At 36.7% G+C, this 17282-nt stretch overlaps 1 protein-coding gene across 1 annotated transcript in view; it reads left to right on the top strand.

Annotated features, from left to right (window-relative positions):
• Window positions 1-17282, top strand: part of Birc6 (baculoviral IAP repeat containing 6) — a 165825-nt gene that overhangs the window by 64690 nt on the left and 83853 nt on the right. Inside the window, exons 15-24 of the mRNA XM_087907561.1 lie at window positions 2756-2934; window positions 4338-4471; window positions 5296-5457; window positions 5553-5684; window positions 6180-6277; window positions 8642-8789; window positions 10350-10483; window positions 11200-11346; window positions 15348-15535; window positions 16259-16582. Coding sequence (XP_087763687.1) covers window positions 2756-2934; window positions 4338-4471; window positions 5296-5457; window positions 5553-5684; window positions 6180-6277; window positions 8642-8789; window positions 10350-10483; window positions 11200-11346; window positions 15348-15535; window positions 16259-16582 — 1646 coding nt within the window. The remainder of the gene's footprint in view (window positions 1-2755; window positions 2935-4337; window positions 4472-5295; window positions 5458-5552; window positions 5685-6179; window positions 6278-8641; window positions 8790-10349; window positions 10484-11199; window positions 11347-15347; window positions 15536-16258; window positions 16583-17282) is intronic.

Raw genomic sequence — 17282 nt, 5'->3', positions numbered from 1 at the left:
TGTGAAACTTGATTCTAGGTTTTGGGGGTTTTGATGTGTCTGTGAGATAGGGTTATGTAGCTTCTTTGCAGTTTTGTGTTTTAGGAAGGTACGTGGTGTTTATAGGGTTCAGCATCACCTAGTGGGTGGTTTTGAAACATACACCCCCAGATAAAGGTAAGTTCTGTATATACAAGTTTCATTGTACTTCATGACTATATGTGATTTGTTCATAAAAGATGTGAGATCCTATGATGTGTTTGGGTTCATTCTGGAAGGTAGTTGTACAAAAAAATCAAATCTGCTGTATTATTTAGAGTATAAATGAGCGTTGTAAAGAAAAAGTGGTTAGACTAAATAGGGACACGTTACATTTTATGTCTCAGCAAAGACTTAAGTGTTTTGTGGTATTTTTTTTTCTTCTCTAATCTCCCCTATGATCTCACAATCTTCCTTCCTTCCTTCCTTCCTTCCTTCCTTCCTTCCTTCCTTCCTTCCTTCCTTCCTTCCTTCCTTCCTTTTCTCTTCTTTTCTTTTTTTGAGGCAGGATCTCTATGTAGCCCTGACTATTCTTATAGTGAGGAGCTGCAGGCAGGCCTGCTTTTCGTCCCACCCGGCTCCCGCATGGTTAGCTTAGCCCTGGCAATAACAACACACAAATTGTATTCATTTAAACACTGCCTGACTCATTATCTCTAGAGAGTTAGTTACTAGCTAACTCTCACATCTTGATTAACCCATTTCTAATAATCTGTGTAGCACCACGAGGTGGTGGCTTACCAGAAAAGATTCAGCATGTCTGACCTGGTGACTGGCTCCATGGCTTCTGCCTCATTGCCCTCTTCCCAGAATTCTGTTCTGTTTACTCCGCCTACCTAATTTTCTGTCCTATCAAAGGGCCAAGGCAGTCTCTTTATTAACCAATGAAAATAACACATAGATCGAAAGCCCACCTACATCATATCCTGATACTCATTATGTAAATCAGGCTGGCCTGGAAATCAGAGCTCCATTTGCCTCCAGTGTGCTAGAATTAAAGGTCTGCACCACCATACCTGGCCCTCATGATCTTTAAAATTATACAAGTGTGATTGTAAAATTTTAACAGGCGAGTAAAAGTATGAGTTGTATCAAAGGAAAGCTTGAAGAAGGAAGATTGAGGTGGAGAGTCCTGTCAGATCCCAGTAGACTAATACAGTAGAGTGTAGCAGTACCAGAGCTACTTGGGTCAGAGAGAAACATGTTCAGTATAGTCCAGCACTTAGAAGCACGCAGAAATGTGGAAAGTAGTGGTAGTTATTGATGCTATTAAAAGATTTAGTACGTACTATAGCATCAGTTTGATGGTTTGTTAGGTGTATTTATTTGAGGATATTTTACATTATAGATGGGATCTATGAGACTGCATTATAAGGTTAGTAACTGTTGAATTCTTGCTTTCTTACAAGAGTGTTAACTTCAAGGTGTAGGTACTGTTGTATATGAGAAAAAACTGAACCACAAGAAGGTATTTATCACATACCTTGAAATGGCAGTTACTACTCAAAACCTGGTAGTTAAAGCAAAACTGTTTCTTTTCTTTCAGGAAACCAAGCTACCTACTTTTCTCCCTCTCTCTCTCCCTCTCTTTCTCTGTGTGTTTTTTGTTTGCTTGTTTGTTTATTAAGACAGGGTTTCTCTCTGTAGCTCTGGTCTTGGGACTTGCTAGCCTTGAACTCACAGAAATCTGCTTGTCTCTGTCTCCCAAGTGCTGGGATCAAAGGCATACACCACTACTGCTCAGAGCTAAAGTATGTCATTGATTTTTATCTATTACGATTAAAATGCTTTGTGTATATTTTTACACACATATATGTATGGACATATGAAGTTTAGATAAGGGTTCAAGAGGTGGCTCAGTGGTTAAGAGATCTGAGTTCAATACAGTTCCCTTTACAGGACTTTAAACACCTGTCTTCCAAAGGCACTGAACACACATGCATAAGGACATAACTCAGACATACTCTTACACATAATTAAAAGATAAAAATAGTTTTATAAAGACTAGGGCTGGAGAGATGGCTTACCGGTTAAGAGCACTGGTTGTTCTTCTAGAAGACTGAGTTACAATTCCCGGCACCCACTTGGCAAGTCACAACTTTCTGTAATTCCAGTTCCAGGAAATGTAGTACCTGCGCATAGACGTACACGCATGCGAAACAGTAGTGCACATAAAAAATGAATTAAAGAAGATGGCTAGATAGATCTTAGACCACATTCTACCGTAGTCATTTGTTGACAGTAGTCCCCTCCCCTATGAACAGTTTATCTTTGTTTTTTTCTATACTTTACAAAATTCTACCATTAAAATAAGTAATGTCATTAGAACCACATATGCTAAATGATTTCTATAATCAAAAATTTTCTCATTGGAATAGATAGTGTCAATGATACTTATAGTCAACTTTTTTTTTCTTGTTTTCTATTTTTGAAGGCAGGGTTTCTATGTGTAACTGCTCTGGCTGTCCTTGAATTCACAGAGATCTGTCTTCCGAGCGCTGTGATTTAAGTTGTGTACTGCCAGTATCTGGCACAGTTTTCTCTCTTAGACTCTTAATAAAGCTTTATTTACTTTGCTACCGTGTTGAAATTGTTCCATTATGTAATCAGAAAGTATAAATTGGAATTTCTGGCTTTGTATATTTTTCTTTTCATAGAGTTAGTATTTACCTTGCTCTATAATGATGAAAAAACTTACTTTTTTGGCAGTAAATTTTTTATCTTTCCACGCCTCCAGGTATGGCAGGAGGGAAATATCGCTCGTTTTTAATCCATGTCAAAGCAGTTAATGAAAGAGGAGCAGATGAGATGTGTAGCGGTGGCATGCGTCCTGTTGTGAGACTTCCATCTCTGAAACACCAGGGTCACAAGGGCTACTCACTTGCTTCTCTCTTGGCAAAGGTTGCAGCAGGCAAGGTATGGATTCTATATTTGAACAGGACAATGTTATGGTTGAGATTTGTTGGAAGGCCTGCTTATCTTGTTTGATAGTTCATTTGCTGCTTGGTCTTTTGATAATTTTTCTCTGCCATGAAATCAAAAAATGTATAATTATAATCAAGAAGATGTTTTGAATTAACTTTGGATAAATAATTTAACTATTCTTTCTTTCCTTTCCTTTTTTTTTTTTGTTTGTTTGCTTGTTTTTATTTTTCCAGAGAGGGTTTTTCTTTTTTGCATAGCTTTGACTGACCTGGAACTAGCTCTGTAGACCAGGCCTGCCTCTGCCTCCTGAGTACTGGGATTAATGGCACATGCCACCACCACCCAGTTAATAATTCAGCTTTTATAAACTGTGCTCATTCAATAGGAAGTATTTTTAGAAGTATTCCCTCTAAACTCAGGGCTTTATTGTTTATATGATCTTTTGAGAAGGCTGCTGCTAAATAATTTTAGAGACCGCCTTGATTTTCATGGCTAATTTTCTTCATACTTGTCTTGAGTGTAGATTTTCCTATACTTGGGATTTATTTTTTTGTAGTAATATGATGTTATGCTTTCTGGACTCTTTTGGGGGTCCCACCATCTGACTCCCAAATAAATCACCCACAGAGTCTTATTCTAATTTATAAATGTCTGGCTTTAGCTTGACATATTTTGTGCCTGCTTTTCTTAACTTACATTATCCCGTCTACCCTTTGGCCTTTGTGTTTTTCCTGTTCTTTTACTTCTTTAACTCTTCCTCTTACTCCATGGATTGCTGTGTAGCTGGGTGGCGGGGCCCTGATGTCCTGTTTCTTCTTGAGATACTGCTCTGAACCCCATCTCCCAGTTCTCTCCTATATATTCTCTCTGCCCACCAGTCCCGATTATCCTTCCTCCTGCCTCACTATTGGCATTCAGATATTTATTAGACCTTCAGGTGTTCAAGACGGGCAAATTATCACTGCTTCACAGAGTTAAACAAATGCAACTTAAACAAAAGTAACACACTTTAAAGTAATATTACCAACATTTTTTTACTATTATTATTGTTTAGAAACATTAGCAATATTATTAGTAACACCCTCATCACTTTGGATTTGCATAGGCCTTTTAGTTTTTCAAGGACTTTACCAGAGTTAATCCTCAGAGTAACTCTGAGGTAGTCTAAATATTTCTGTGTTTCTGTAGCTGGGGACTAGACTCAAAGTTTTGGTTGTATAATTTTTACTTGTTGGGCTTTTAAAATCTTGACTATATTTTTTCTGTTAAAATTGTGGAAAAATAGGCATTTACCAGTTTAATCTAGAACACATTTTTGCTATTTGGAATCTGTTTTTATTTTATATTTTTAGTTTCATTTGTTTATCTTAAATTATTTGATTTTGTATGTTTAGGAAAAATCATCTAATGTTAAAAATGAAAATGCAGGAAGCACTCGTAAGTCTGAAAATCTCCGGGGCTGTGACTTACTTCAAGAAGTCTCTGTCACCATTCGGAGATTTAAGAAAACTTCAATTTCTAAGGAAAGGTAATCACATTTCATTAGCTTTTTTTTTTTTTTTCCTGTTTGTTGTTACAAGTCTCAGGTACTTCCTGGATGACATCGAACTGATTCTCCTGCCTCCAACTCCTACCTCGTTGGATTTAAGGTATGCCTCACCACATGTGGAGATTCTTTTATTATAACAATAAAATGCAAATAAACACATGATTTAATCTTTCACCTAGAAGTATTTGCTTGCTTTCCCATTCTCTAAATAAATTACGGTCTCTGAGGATATTTTTAATTGTGCTCAGTAATTTATTTCTGGTCATTGTATTACTTATTGTGTATGAGGAATAGGTAAGAAATGTAAGAAGCATGATTTGAGGCCTCAGCTACACTCTATTAGATCACATTGTAAGCTTGTTTTTCTTTAAAACATCCTATGAATTCTGTATTTCACATAAGACTGGTTTAGAAGCCTTTTTATCCTTTTTCTTTTTCTTTTTTCTTTTTTTTTTTTTTTAATTATTCTCCTCTTTTGCTTTGAACCTAGGTCCTAAATAATACTGGCAAGTCCTCTGCTACTGAACTACCCAATCCTGAAAATTTAATTTTTTTATTATTATTATTGTTGTTGTTTTTTTGTGTGTGTGTATCTCTGGCTGTCATGGAACTCACTCTGTAGACCAGACTGGCCACAGAGATTCGCCAGCCTCTGCCTCCCCGAGTTTTAGGGTTAATGAAAGGCATGCATCACCACCACCCAGCTGATATTTATTAAATAAAACACTGTATAACCCTTTATGTTGTATAGCAGTAGTCTGATTGTTTTCACTGGTATAAATACACTGTATATCTCTTTTTAGGGTTCAGCGTTGTGCCATGTTACAGTTTTCAGAATTCCATGAGAAACTTCTTAATACTCTTTGTAGAAGATCAGATGACGGGCAAGTCACAGAACACGCTCAGAGTCTTGTTTTGGATGCTCTCTGCTGGTTAGCTGGAGTTCATTCAAATGGACCTGGCAGGTTAATAATTAGGATTTTGTTTACCTTAATGCCTGTCCCTTGACTGCTAAGATTCAGAGACCAAATAAGTCTGTCTGTTTGCTCTTATTTTGCAGCTCAAAGGAAGGAAATGAGTGCCTACTTTCAAAAACACGAAAATGTCTTTCAGACATTGTACGTGTTTGCTTCTTCGAGGCAGGACGAAGTATAGCCCATAAATGTGCCCGATTTCTAGCCTTGTGCATTAGGTTGGTATGTTTTTATTTCAAAGCATACTTTTAATTGTATCTATGGTTTGGTGTTGATATATTGTCTATGATGTGATTTAATTCTCATCTAATCCATGAGTAAGTTTTGAACAGTTGCTAAAGAAGAATTTGGGGTCTTTAGTGTAAAATGCAAAGTTAAGTAAATTTGCTGAGTTTAATTCCTGTAATTGTGAGAATTCGAGTGGTGCCTTCCCCGACTCTTACTGCTTGATTGTTCACCACCTTTTATTCCTTGTCTTGCTAAATCTAAGTCCTCTAACATCACCTAACTGTCTTGGAAGTATTTAAGAGGAATTCTTAAATACTTCGTAATTAGCCCTTCTTTTAGTAACTGTAGTCGTCTAACTTGGGGGGAAAAACTCTTGGTGACTTGACTGTTTTTTTTAATTTTCAAGTATTTTGCCAAGTTTACGGTTGAATTTAAGTCATAAAAAAGTCTTTAAATTCTTTCTTTTTTAATAAACAATTTTCCAGTAATGGCAAATGTGACCCCTGTCAGCCTGGATTTGGATCTGTTCTGTTGAAGGCTTTACTTGATAATATGTGCTTTTTGCCAGCAGCAGCAACTGGTGGTATGTAAACTTACTTTAATAACAAATAGTTATACTGAATAATGTAATTAGTACATACTTTGGTATTGGATGTGCTTGTGTTTGTGTATAGGTGCACTTATGAGTATAGGTGCATTTGGGGGCATCAGATTCTCAGGTATAATTTCTCTTAAATGTTGTCTATCTTCCTTTAGAATCAAGGTCCCTCATTGGCCTCCAGCCTTACTATTAGACTAAGCTGGGTGTCCTGTGGGTTTCAATGACCCTCCTCTCTGCATCTCCCCAGCATGCCATCATGCCCATTTTTAAAGATGTATTCTTAGAGTTTGGATTTAGATCTCCTATCATGTGTATTAGGCCCATACTAACTAAACCCATTTACCAGCCCTGTATGTATTTCTTGACGGGTTAGTAATTGTGGTTCTTTTTGCATATACTTTCTGTTTAATAGTAGGAAGGACAGGTGAGTTGAGTTTGTAATTCAGGACACTTGGCTGCTGTGCCTGATATGTTGAGTTCTGTCCCTGAAACCCACCTTGGGATGGGGGGGACTAACCCCTTGCACACATATTCGGACCTCTAAACATGTGCTGTGGCTTTTGTATCTACAATCACATACATTTATATAATTTCCATCAGTAGATAAGAGGCACAGGTAGTTTCAAGTCATCTTGACAGTTTTTTCTTTGACATTAAAATTATTGAATTGTTTAGTTGTTTACTGACTGTAGATCATGTGTCACAACTGCAATGCCAAAAAGTGCTATGGAGATGTCATAGATAAATAAAATAGTTGAGCTGCCATTGCATGTGCGTATCTATTATATTATTGCAAGTGACTGTGGCAAACTGAGTTCCCCTAAAGGGCCCAGTGAGGATTCTATAGAAATACTTTCTAAGAATAAATGTAGTTATCAAAAAGGGATTTGCAAAGTTGTCACTCCAATAATACATGCATAAGGTAAAAAAAAGTAAGAGACTTTTGTATGTGTTCTTTTGCTGTTACTGTGAAAGAATGCCTGTTTAGCCTTTTAATCCGTGTGTGTGTGTGTGTGTGTGTGTGTGTGTGTGTGTGAGAGAGAGAGAGAGAGAGAGAGAGAGAGAGAGAGAGAGAGAGAATGAGAATGAGAGTGTAGGTGCATCTGTTTTTATTTTATTTTAGGTGAGCTTTTGCTTTCATATTAAGAATGTCGTGTGTTTGCAGTGCCCTAGGAGACCTAGAAGGGGCTGCAGATCCTCTAGAGCTAGAGTCATGGGATTGTGAACTACTATGAAGATACTGGGAACCAAACCTAGTTTTATGCAAGAGAACCAAGTGCTCTTATCTGCTGAACCATCTCTGCAGCCTGATATTTTTATAGGTGTTTCTCACAGTTGTTCTGTAGTGTCCTTGTTTATTTATTCATTTTTTTACCTATCTAATTTTGAGATGGTCTCTATAGAGCTTGGCATTTTACATTCTTTTGCTCACTGTAATAACCTCTGATCTTTCACAGATTCTTACAATTTTTTTTTATAGTTGGTTGCTAAAATTTTGGCATGTAGTTAGTACTAAGATTTCTTTATTAAAGTATCTTATGTGCCATGGTTCTCTTATTCATGCTGCATTGGTTATATCTGACATAATGTTTAGAGTGCTACTCCATTCGTTTGTTGAAGTGTACTGCGTTAAGCTCACTCTGTACACTCAAGTGTATAGAGAAGCTGTATTTCAGGTTAATTTGGCTCTTCCAGTCTCTGCTTTTGTGGCTCTTTCTCACATTAATTTACTTGTTTGTTGTTGTTGTTGTTGTTTGTTTTTTTTTGTTGGTTTGTTTGGTTTGGTTTGGTTTTTGGAGTTGGTGTCTCTGTGTGTCCATGGCTATTCTGGAACTTGCTATGTAGATCAGGCTAGCCCTGAGATCTTCCTGTCTTTGTCTCCCAAATGCTGGGATTAAAGGAATATTCCACCATGCCTGGCACATTAATGTATTCTTATCAAAAGTTTGATTTAATATACCTTCTGAAAAATGTTTTAGATTTCTTAGGAAAATATTTCTGTATTTGTGGATGGGATGGCGTGAATGCCACACTGCATACGTGGAGGCCAAAGGGCAGTCTTACGGTATTGATTTTGGGTATTAGGCTAACTTTATCAGGCTTGGGGGACAAGTGCCCATACCTGCTGAATCATTTTACCAGTCCTGAAATTCTTAACCTAAGGCTTTTCCTCAGGATGCTGTTTATATTATTCTAGAATTTTTTTTCTTCCTAAATTGTTAAGGATTATCTTTCCAAAACAAGAAGGTATCTTTCTAATATAGGTAGCTGTATTTATAAACATGTAAACTGAAGTTCTATATCATGGAGAAGGTGCAAAAGGCTTTATTCTGTTGTTGTTTCTAGGTTCTGTCTATTGGTATTTTGTATTGCTAAATTACGTTAAGGATGAAGACTTGGCTGGGTGCAGTACGGCTTGTGCAGCTTTACTCACTGCCGTGTCCAGACAGTTGCAGGACAGGCTGACACCACTGGAGGCTCTACTTCAAACAAGGTTAGTTTTAACATCTTAAATTGTGAATAGTGCACACAGAACTGCTAATTGCTAGATGTCTTAGTTGGAGTTCTGATTTCTGTGAAGAGACACCATGACTGCAGCAACTCTTATAAAGGAAAATATTTAATGGGATTGATTTACAGTTCAGAAGTTTGGTCCACTATCATGATGGTGGGAAGCATAGCATTGTGCAGGCAGACATGGTGCTAGAGAAGGAGCTGAGAGTTTTACATCTTGACCCACAAGCAACAGGAATTGAACTTTGAAACTGGGCATAGCTTGAGCGTAGAAAATCTCAAAGCTCACCCTCTAGCAAGGCCACACCTCCTAATAGTGCTGCTCTCTTTGGGGATCATTTTCTTTCAAAGCATCATGCTAGGTACACTTGAAACAGTGTTTTACCTTAAAAAGTTTATTCATGTTGTGCAGAATATTCTTCTAAATGCAACTCTTATGTTTTCTCTACCACTATTCCCTTCAGCCATTAGTAACATTTCATGGTGTTATTCAGAGGGCTAATTATATATTTTTAAAGAGATATATTTTCTTGTTCGTTTTTGTTTTTGGTTTTGTTTTCTTTTGCCTGCATGTTTTATCTGTGTACCACATGCATGCAGTGTTATGGAGGCTAGAAAAGTGTGTTGGATCCCCTGAAACTGGAGTTACAGATGGTTGTGAGCTGCCATTTGTGTGCTGGTCATCAATACCATGTTCTCTGGAAGGATAGCCAGTGTGCTTAACTGTTAAGCTATCTTTCAGCACTATATTTAACAAAGATGCTTTGCTTAGCTAATGCAAGAGGCGTGTAATATAATTTATTAATGGTACAACTTTATAGGTATAATTATGTAAATCACTTGTTACTTTTACCTGAAATTCTTTAAATCTTTATGTAGTGAAATAACTTAAAGTTTGGATTTACAATTTTTCGTGGTCTTCAGCTTTTAAAGAAAAATTTTAGATTTTACTTTATGTGTTTGAGTGTTTTGCCTGCATGTACATATGTTCACTGTGAGCATAACTGGTTCCTGTGGTTGTCAGAAGAGGGTGGCACATAACCTGGACCTGGAGTTATGAATGTTTGTATGAACCACCATATGGGTGCTAGGAGTCAAACCTTGGTCTTCTGTAATAGCCACAAGTGCTCTCAACCACTAAGCCATTTTTCTAGCCCATGGTTTTCAGCTTTTAAAGTTGGGCATTTTATTTAGACCACTTTTTTTTTTAGTATGTTTAGCTATAAATCCTGATTTTGATGAAATTTTTCTTAAAGTTTTTATTATCTCTTGTCATTGTAGTGAGGGAATGGGAGAAAGGAGTGGTTTCTTTTTTGTTTTCTCCCTTACCTCAGGCATAGACAGCAGTCTTGTTGCCTTGGCACCAGTTTCTTTCAATCTTATTTATTAGCTTCTGGACAGTGTTTTTAGAATGTAGTTTTCTCTGGTGTTGAGTGAATTTGTTGCTCCTTTTAGTCAAACTGCTTTAGAAACAAAACAGGTAATTTGTTAACTAAATGGCTGAGAAGTAAATTATTTATTGCATTATTTCATTTATCAGATATGGATTATACAGCTCCCCATTTGATCCAGTCCTTTTTGACTTGGAGATGAGTGGCTCTTCTTGTAAAAATGTATACAATAGCAGCATTGGTGTCCAGTCAGATGAAATTGATTTATCAGATGTTCTTTCAGGTACCGACCTCTTTTATTAAGTGAATAAAACACAAATAGTTCTGTATTTTATTCGTATGTCTTAATGTTAGATACTGAGTTTAACTTACCATCTCTTTATTGTAGCTACTCTCTTTTGTAGATCACTAAAGTTTTTTAAAAAGAGGTTAGCCATAATGTCTAAGAACTATTAAAACCATTTGATGTAATATATTAATTTCTTTGTCCCTCTTCTCAAAAAAACAAAAACAACTTTGAATATATGTAATTTGAAAATCCAAAACTGAAACTTTTGTCCATCACGTTAGTGATCAAAAGTTTCAGAATTTTGAGTATTTCAGAAGTGCATACTAAAGATACTTCATAGTGAAGTAGTATAGTGAAACAAAAAAAGTTGTTTTCAAAATTTAAAACAACTCATGGTTCAGTTTAATTGTTTTTTTGTTGTTGTTGCAATTATTTCACTGGAATTTTACTGCTTAAGAGATTCAGTTTGATACATGCTGTAAGTTTTTTTTACTGTGAATTCCTACCAACTTTTATTCAGCCCTGCTTTTATATGAAGGAAGCTAGTATTTTTGTTTATAGATTTTTCTTATTGTGCCTTTTGTTAAAATAGTGTGTGAGGTTTGTTCATTTTATACTAATTAAAGTTGGTTTAGTAGTCATGGTTATTGTTACTTCATGCCTTTTATAGATTATCTTCTTGCATTATGAGGTTTTTCTTTCTGCACTAGGAAATGGAAAAGTCAGTAGTTGCACAGCTGCTGAGGGAAGTTTCACATCTCTCACTGGACTTTTAGAGGTTGAACCCCTGCACTTTACTTGCGTGTCAACTAGTGATGGAACCAGAATAGAAAGGGATGATGCAAGTACGTTTACTGGTATATACCTTCTTTTATTACATTCTTTGTGTAGTAATGTACAAGAATGATATGAAGCTATTTAAATCCAAACTTATATATGTAAATTTTAGATCTTCTGCATGGTAAGTAGAAGCAATATGAGAGAGAGAGATGTTTGGAGGGAATACTATGAATAGTTTTGCATTCAAGGTCAGTACATGATTTTTCCCTTGTTACCTAGTGATGTACTTCCTTAAATCCTTTTTATTTTTATACGTGCCTACATTTCTAGGAACTTTTTATTATGGGAAATATCAATCAGAATGAAATCAGAAGAGTAAGGTAGATAAATATTTCCATAAATCCATCTTCAGCAATCAGATGATAGCTAGTTTTGTTTATAATTTTGATATCCTGATGTTTCTTGTTATACTTAAATTAACAGTAGTTTCAGTTGTGTTTTACCTGCCTATAATCACTGGAATACTGAATCCAGCCTGTGCTTTATAACAAGAGCTTATCTTAGTGAGGTCTTGGAAGTGTTGCAGTGACGAACACTGTATGATTGTGGTAAGTATGTGCTGGTATTGATTAGATAAGCAACTTTCACACGTAACAATTATGTCTGTAAGTCATGCAGATGCTTGCTATTTAAATTTTTTCTGTGAGCCACCCCAAATGTTTTAGTATTAATGAATGTTTATTTTGGCAAAAAGAATTAAAAATTTTATAATAAAGAATATTTGTATTTTAATCTGGTGGTAGTGGTACACGCATTTAATCTTAGCACCTGTAGGCAGAGGCAGGTGGACCTTTATGAGTTTGAAGCCAGCATGTTCTACAGAGTGAGTTCCAGTACAGCCAGGGCTACACAGAGAAGTCCTGTCTTCAAAAATAAAAATAGCAAATAAAGAATATTTGTATTTTGACCTAAGTCTGTATTTCCTTTGCAGAAGGATTTGAATAGTATCTTTCTTGAACTGACTTTACTAGGAACCTTATTTAAACCATTGCCACTTCAACCTCTTCATTAATCTTACAGGCCTAGTGTAGCTCAGTGGTAGAGCACTTGCCAAGTGTGTTTAAGAATCTGGATTTAAATTTAATCTGGATTAAAGCTGGGCGGTGGTGGTAAGAATCTGGATTAAAGCTGGGCGGTGGTGGTGCACGCCTTTAATTTCAGCACTCAGGAGGCAGAGGCAGGTGGATCTCTGAATTTGCAGCCAGCTTGGTCTACAATAGCTAGTTTCAGAAAAGGCACCAAAGTGACACAGAGAAACCTTGCCTCAAAAAACAAACAAACCAAAACAAAAAATCTGGATTAAGTTCCTAGTCCTGTCAAAGAAGCAGATTAAAAAAACACCAATAATATTAAACTACCAACAACAGGAGAATTCAGTTTATAATCCTGGATTTGATTATGGAAAGGAGAGTTTTAAAAGAATTTATCAGTTAATTTTAAGTGTGTTTTCCTTCAAATTTTGCTTTGTACATTTTTATTGTGGAAATAAAGTTTAGTTTATGTAGTATGAAGATGACACTTCAGATTTAAAATACATATACATGAAAGTTTTGGTAACATCAAGATTGCTTTGTTTTCTTACACTGTAGTCTCTTTATAAAGCTTACAGGAAACTTTTAACTTGGAAACCGTGATCTTTCCCTGGAACCAGTCATAAGATTAGGAACCAATACTTTTAGCTTTAAAAAAAAATTGTGTTTGAATCATTAGTGTTTTGAAGACATTAAAAATGTAAAAGTATTGGGGTAATTGCAATAGCTCAGAGGGTAAAGAGCACTGGCTGCTCCTGCAAAGGAGTACCCATGTTTGGTTTCCAGCACCTTCAGGATGGTTCACTGCCACCTGTAACTTTAGTTCTGGGGTATCTGACATCCCTTTAGCTTTCATTGGTACTAGGAACACTCATGGTACTACTCACACATATACAAATCAAGCTTCAAAAAAATTTAATGATAAAATATTAGGTCTGAAAAATTATTCTTTGTATCTTTGGTTTATCCCCTCTTGCAAAGCAAGCAATGGAATCATCTCCCCCCCCCCATAATAGGTAGTGCCTACATGTGCAATGTTTATTTTTTGTCATACAGACCTTTTGTTATGCTTCCCCACTTTTAGAAATTGATGAATGAGTACTACTTCCTCACTTTAGATTCCTTATCTATAAATGAGATTATAACAGTATCTCATACACATAATAATACAGTAGTATTCTGCTTAATTAACTCTACTGTTTTATTGATTTGATAAATTTAGATAAGATGCATGTTTATCTTGGCTCGGGTTCCATACCGAGTTCTTTCACTGTGAGCTTAGCTACTGTGTCATTGTTTAATCATCAGAGGATTGGAGTCATGACATTTACCTCATGTACCTAATAATCTGTTAAGTGTGGTAATTTATTAAGGGTTTTAGTTAAGAACAGGGCATGGCACGCTTTAATCCCATCACTCAGGTGGCAGAGACAGGTGGATCTCTGAGATGGAGGCTACTGTGATCTACAGAGCAGTCAGTCTCAGAACTTCTCAACTACATAGAAATACTCTTGTTTTGAAAAAAACCAAAGAATTAAAAAAGAACATCATTTAGTGAGGTATACAAAGTATACTGTCATTATAATAGTTACTCTTTTCCTGTGGATCTTTTTAGTAAAGGCCTGTAATAATGCAAATATTAAAATGGTAGTACTGTATTAGACTGACCTTTTATATTATGATAATGTGCTAGAATGAGTTACGAAATTAAGCTTTTACATCAGATTTTCAATAATTATAAGTATTGAATGAAAAAAGTGTTCATTTATACTATATTGCTGAGCTACATTGAAAAAGTCAAATTTGTATTTTACTGATGAGAATGTTTATAAGTAAGTAATTTGGGCTTGATTTGACTGTGTGTAAAATGTATATTTCTCCATTTGAAGTTCCAGTGAGCTGGAAATAGAAAATAAGATTTATATATATTCTCTTGTAGCAAAATTAATAAAGCCAGGACTTAAAACATCCCCTTCAGTCTTTTTATCCCTTGTCTAGTCTACAGATTAAAATATGGAGATGAAGGTTGAGAGATGGCACAGCATTTGAGAGCAGTTGTTGCTTCTGTGAAGATTCAAGATTCAGTCTAGTATACACACAAATTGTCTTTAAATCCGCTTCTGTAGACGCTACTGACCTCTGTAACACCAGACACACACCTGTGCACAGACATACATGCAGACCAAAGACTTATTTACAGTTAAAAGACAAGAAATATTTTTGTTTAAAAGAGGAATTTAGCATCTTTCTTCTTTTTAATTAATATCCTTAAATTTCAATTTTTAATGTCATCTTTTTTTCCCCTTTCCTGGCACTCACTCAGGCTACCTTGAACTCTTGGAGCTCCTCCTGCCTCTGCCTCCAGAATCCTGGGATTAAGGGCATGTGTCACCACCGCCTGCCAAAATTTGACATGATTCTAGCGGGGAACTTTTTCACTTCTATTTTTTTGAGACAGCATCTCACTATGTTGCCCTGCTCAGTTTGAATCGGATTGTAGGCGTGTGTATCACACCCCACTAAGTAGGGTGCTTTTTTGAAGACCAAGAGAGGGTTTTCAGTGTATAAGAAAACTAATGACACTGTTAAATTTTATGTTCATATTATATAAGATTATTTGGGTTTTTTGATCATGTGCAGATTTCTTCTATTCCAGAAATACTTGTGAAAAATAAGTGACTCAAAAGTTTGTTTTGGGATTTGTTCCAGGACCCTCTTAGAACTTGAGTATCAGTATTAGTAACACCACATTGCAGTGTTCATATGTATATGGTGATAGTGGTGATTGTACTCAGTTCTCTGCGCCTTTTAGGCAAGTGTCCTGATACTGAATAAAATCCAAGCCTTTTTTATTTTTAAAGTTTAAATATAGTTTTAATTCAGTTTAATATAGCTTTAATGTCAAATTATGTACTTTGACCATGTACCTCTGTGAGCCTTTTCTTCATCCTGGTGTCTTTGTTTGTTTTTCCCTTGTCTTATGCCAGTGAGTTCCTTCGGGGTTACTCCTGCAGTAGGTGGACTATCATCTGGGACAGTTGGGGAAGCCTCGACAGCCCTGAGTTCAGCAGCCCAGGTAGCTTTGCAGTCTCTCTCTCATGCAATGGCTTCAGCCGAGCAACAGCTACAGGTGCTGCAAGAGAAACAGCAGCAGCTTTTGAAGCTTCAGCAACAGGTTGGAGACTATTTGACTCTTTGTTCATGCTGTCTCTAAACTTCAAAAGCTGAAAAGTACTGTAAAAATGACCATTATTTTCATAAAGGAAGTAGATTGTCCAATCTGAGTTAATCGTTTTCAACAAAAAATTGAGGTAAAGTCTTTGTGATACATTTAAATGTATTAAAATTACATGAATGCATTTTATTAAGTACATGGTTAAGAGAAAATGATACTTTTTGTTCAGTCTTAAAGTTTATTTTGTGTTTAAACACTCCTGGAGTAACTGTAAAGTTAACAGTTACTGTTTTCATGAAATAGTGAATGTGGGACATTATAAAGACCAATTACATTAATTTGATTCTAAGTATAACAGTAATAACATGATTTATAGATTTAACTCCTGACTAAGTGCAACCTGTACAAATTCCTCATGAGAAGATAGATCAATTATCATTGAATCGACTTTTGGTTCATTTATAGCATAACTTGGTTTTTTTCTTTACATTTAAGTGTTCTGCTTGCTTTTCATCTTTTGATCAAATTGTGGTTCCCTAATAAGACAGTATTTTAAGAAGTATCCTAGTGAGGCTGTACTTCATATGTTGTTGAGTCCAGTTTTGTCTTCATGAAACTAGAATTTAGTTATCTTGTCTAACTTTTTTATATAACTATAGAGTGTTCTTCACAACTTAGGTAGTCAGGATTCTTCTATAGGTGTTGCTTTTGTTTCTTTTACAGAAAGCAAAGCTGGAAGCCAAGTTGCATCAGACAACAGCTGCAGCAGCTGCAGCAGCATCAGCAGCATCAGCAGCAGGCCCTGTTCACAACTCTGTGCCTTCCAACCCTGTCGCTGCCCCTGGATTTTTCATCCATCCATCTGATGTTATTCCACCTACTCCAAAAACAACACCACTTTTCATGACTCCACCACTGACTCCGCCCAATGAAGCAGTTTCTGTTGTGATTAATGCTGAACTTGCACAGCTATTTCCAGGCTCAGTCATTGATCCTCCAGCAGTGAATCTTGCTGCACATAACAAAAATTCCAACAAGTCTAGAATGGTAAATGATGTTTCAAATAGATGTTAGCTTATACAAATTCTTATATTTTTAAATAAATTCTACCTTTGGAAGCCAAATGTTTAAAATAACAAACACATCAGGCTTCTTTTTCCTTTTTCCTCTTTCCTCTTTCCTCTTTCCTCTTTCCTCTTTCCTCTTTTTCCTCTTTCCTCTTTCCTCTTTTTCCCCTTTCCCCCCTTTCCCCCCTTTCCCCCCTTTTCCCCCCTTTCCCCCCCTTTCCCCTCCTTTTTCCCCCTTTTCCCCCCTTTCCCCCCTTTTCCCCCCTTTTCCCCCCTTTTCCCCCCTTTTCCCCCTTTTTCCCCCTTTTTCCCCCTTTTTCCCCCTTTTTCCCCCTTTTTCCCCCTTTTTCCCCCTTTTTCCCCCTTTTTCCCCCTTCCCCCTTCCCTTCCCTTCCCTTCCCTTCCCTTCCCTTCCTTCCCTTCCCTTCCCTTCCCTTCCCTTCCCTTCCCTTCCCTTCCCTTCCCTTCCCTTCCCTTCCCTTCCCTTCCCTTCCCTTCCCTTCCCTTCCCTTCCCTTCCCTTCCCTTCCCTTCCCTTCCCTTCCCTTCCCTTCCCTTCCCTTCCCTTCCCTTCCCTTCCCTTCCCTTCCCTTCCCTTCCCTTCCCTTCCCTTCCCTTCCCTTCCCTTCCCTTCCCTTCCCTTCCCTTCCCTTCCCTTCCCTTCCCTTCCCTTCCCTTCCC

Source organism: Myodes glareolus, chromosome 6 (assembly GCF_982192425.1).
Source record: "Myodes glareolus chromosome 6, mMyoGla1.1, whole genome shotgun sequence".
NCBI lineage: Eukaryota > Metazoa > Chordata > Mammalia > Rodentia > Cricetidae > Myodes > Myodes glareolus.
This window is presented reverse-complemented; position numbering and strand designations above follow the sequence as displayed.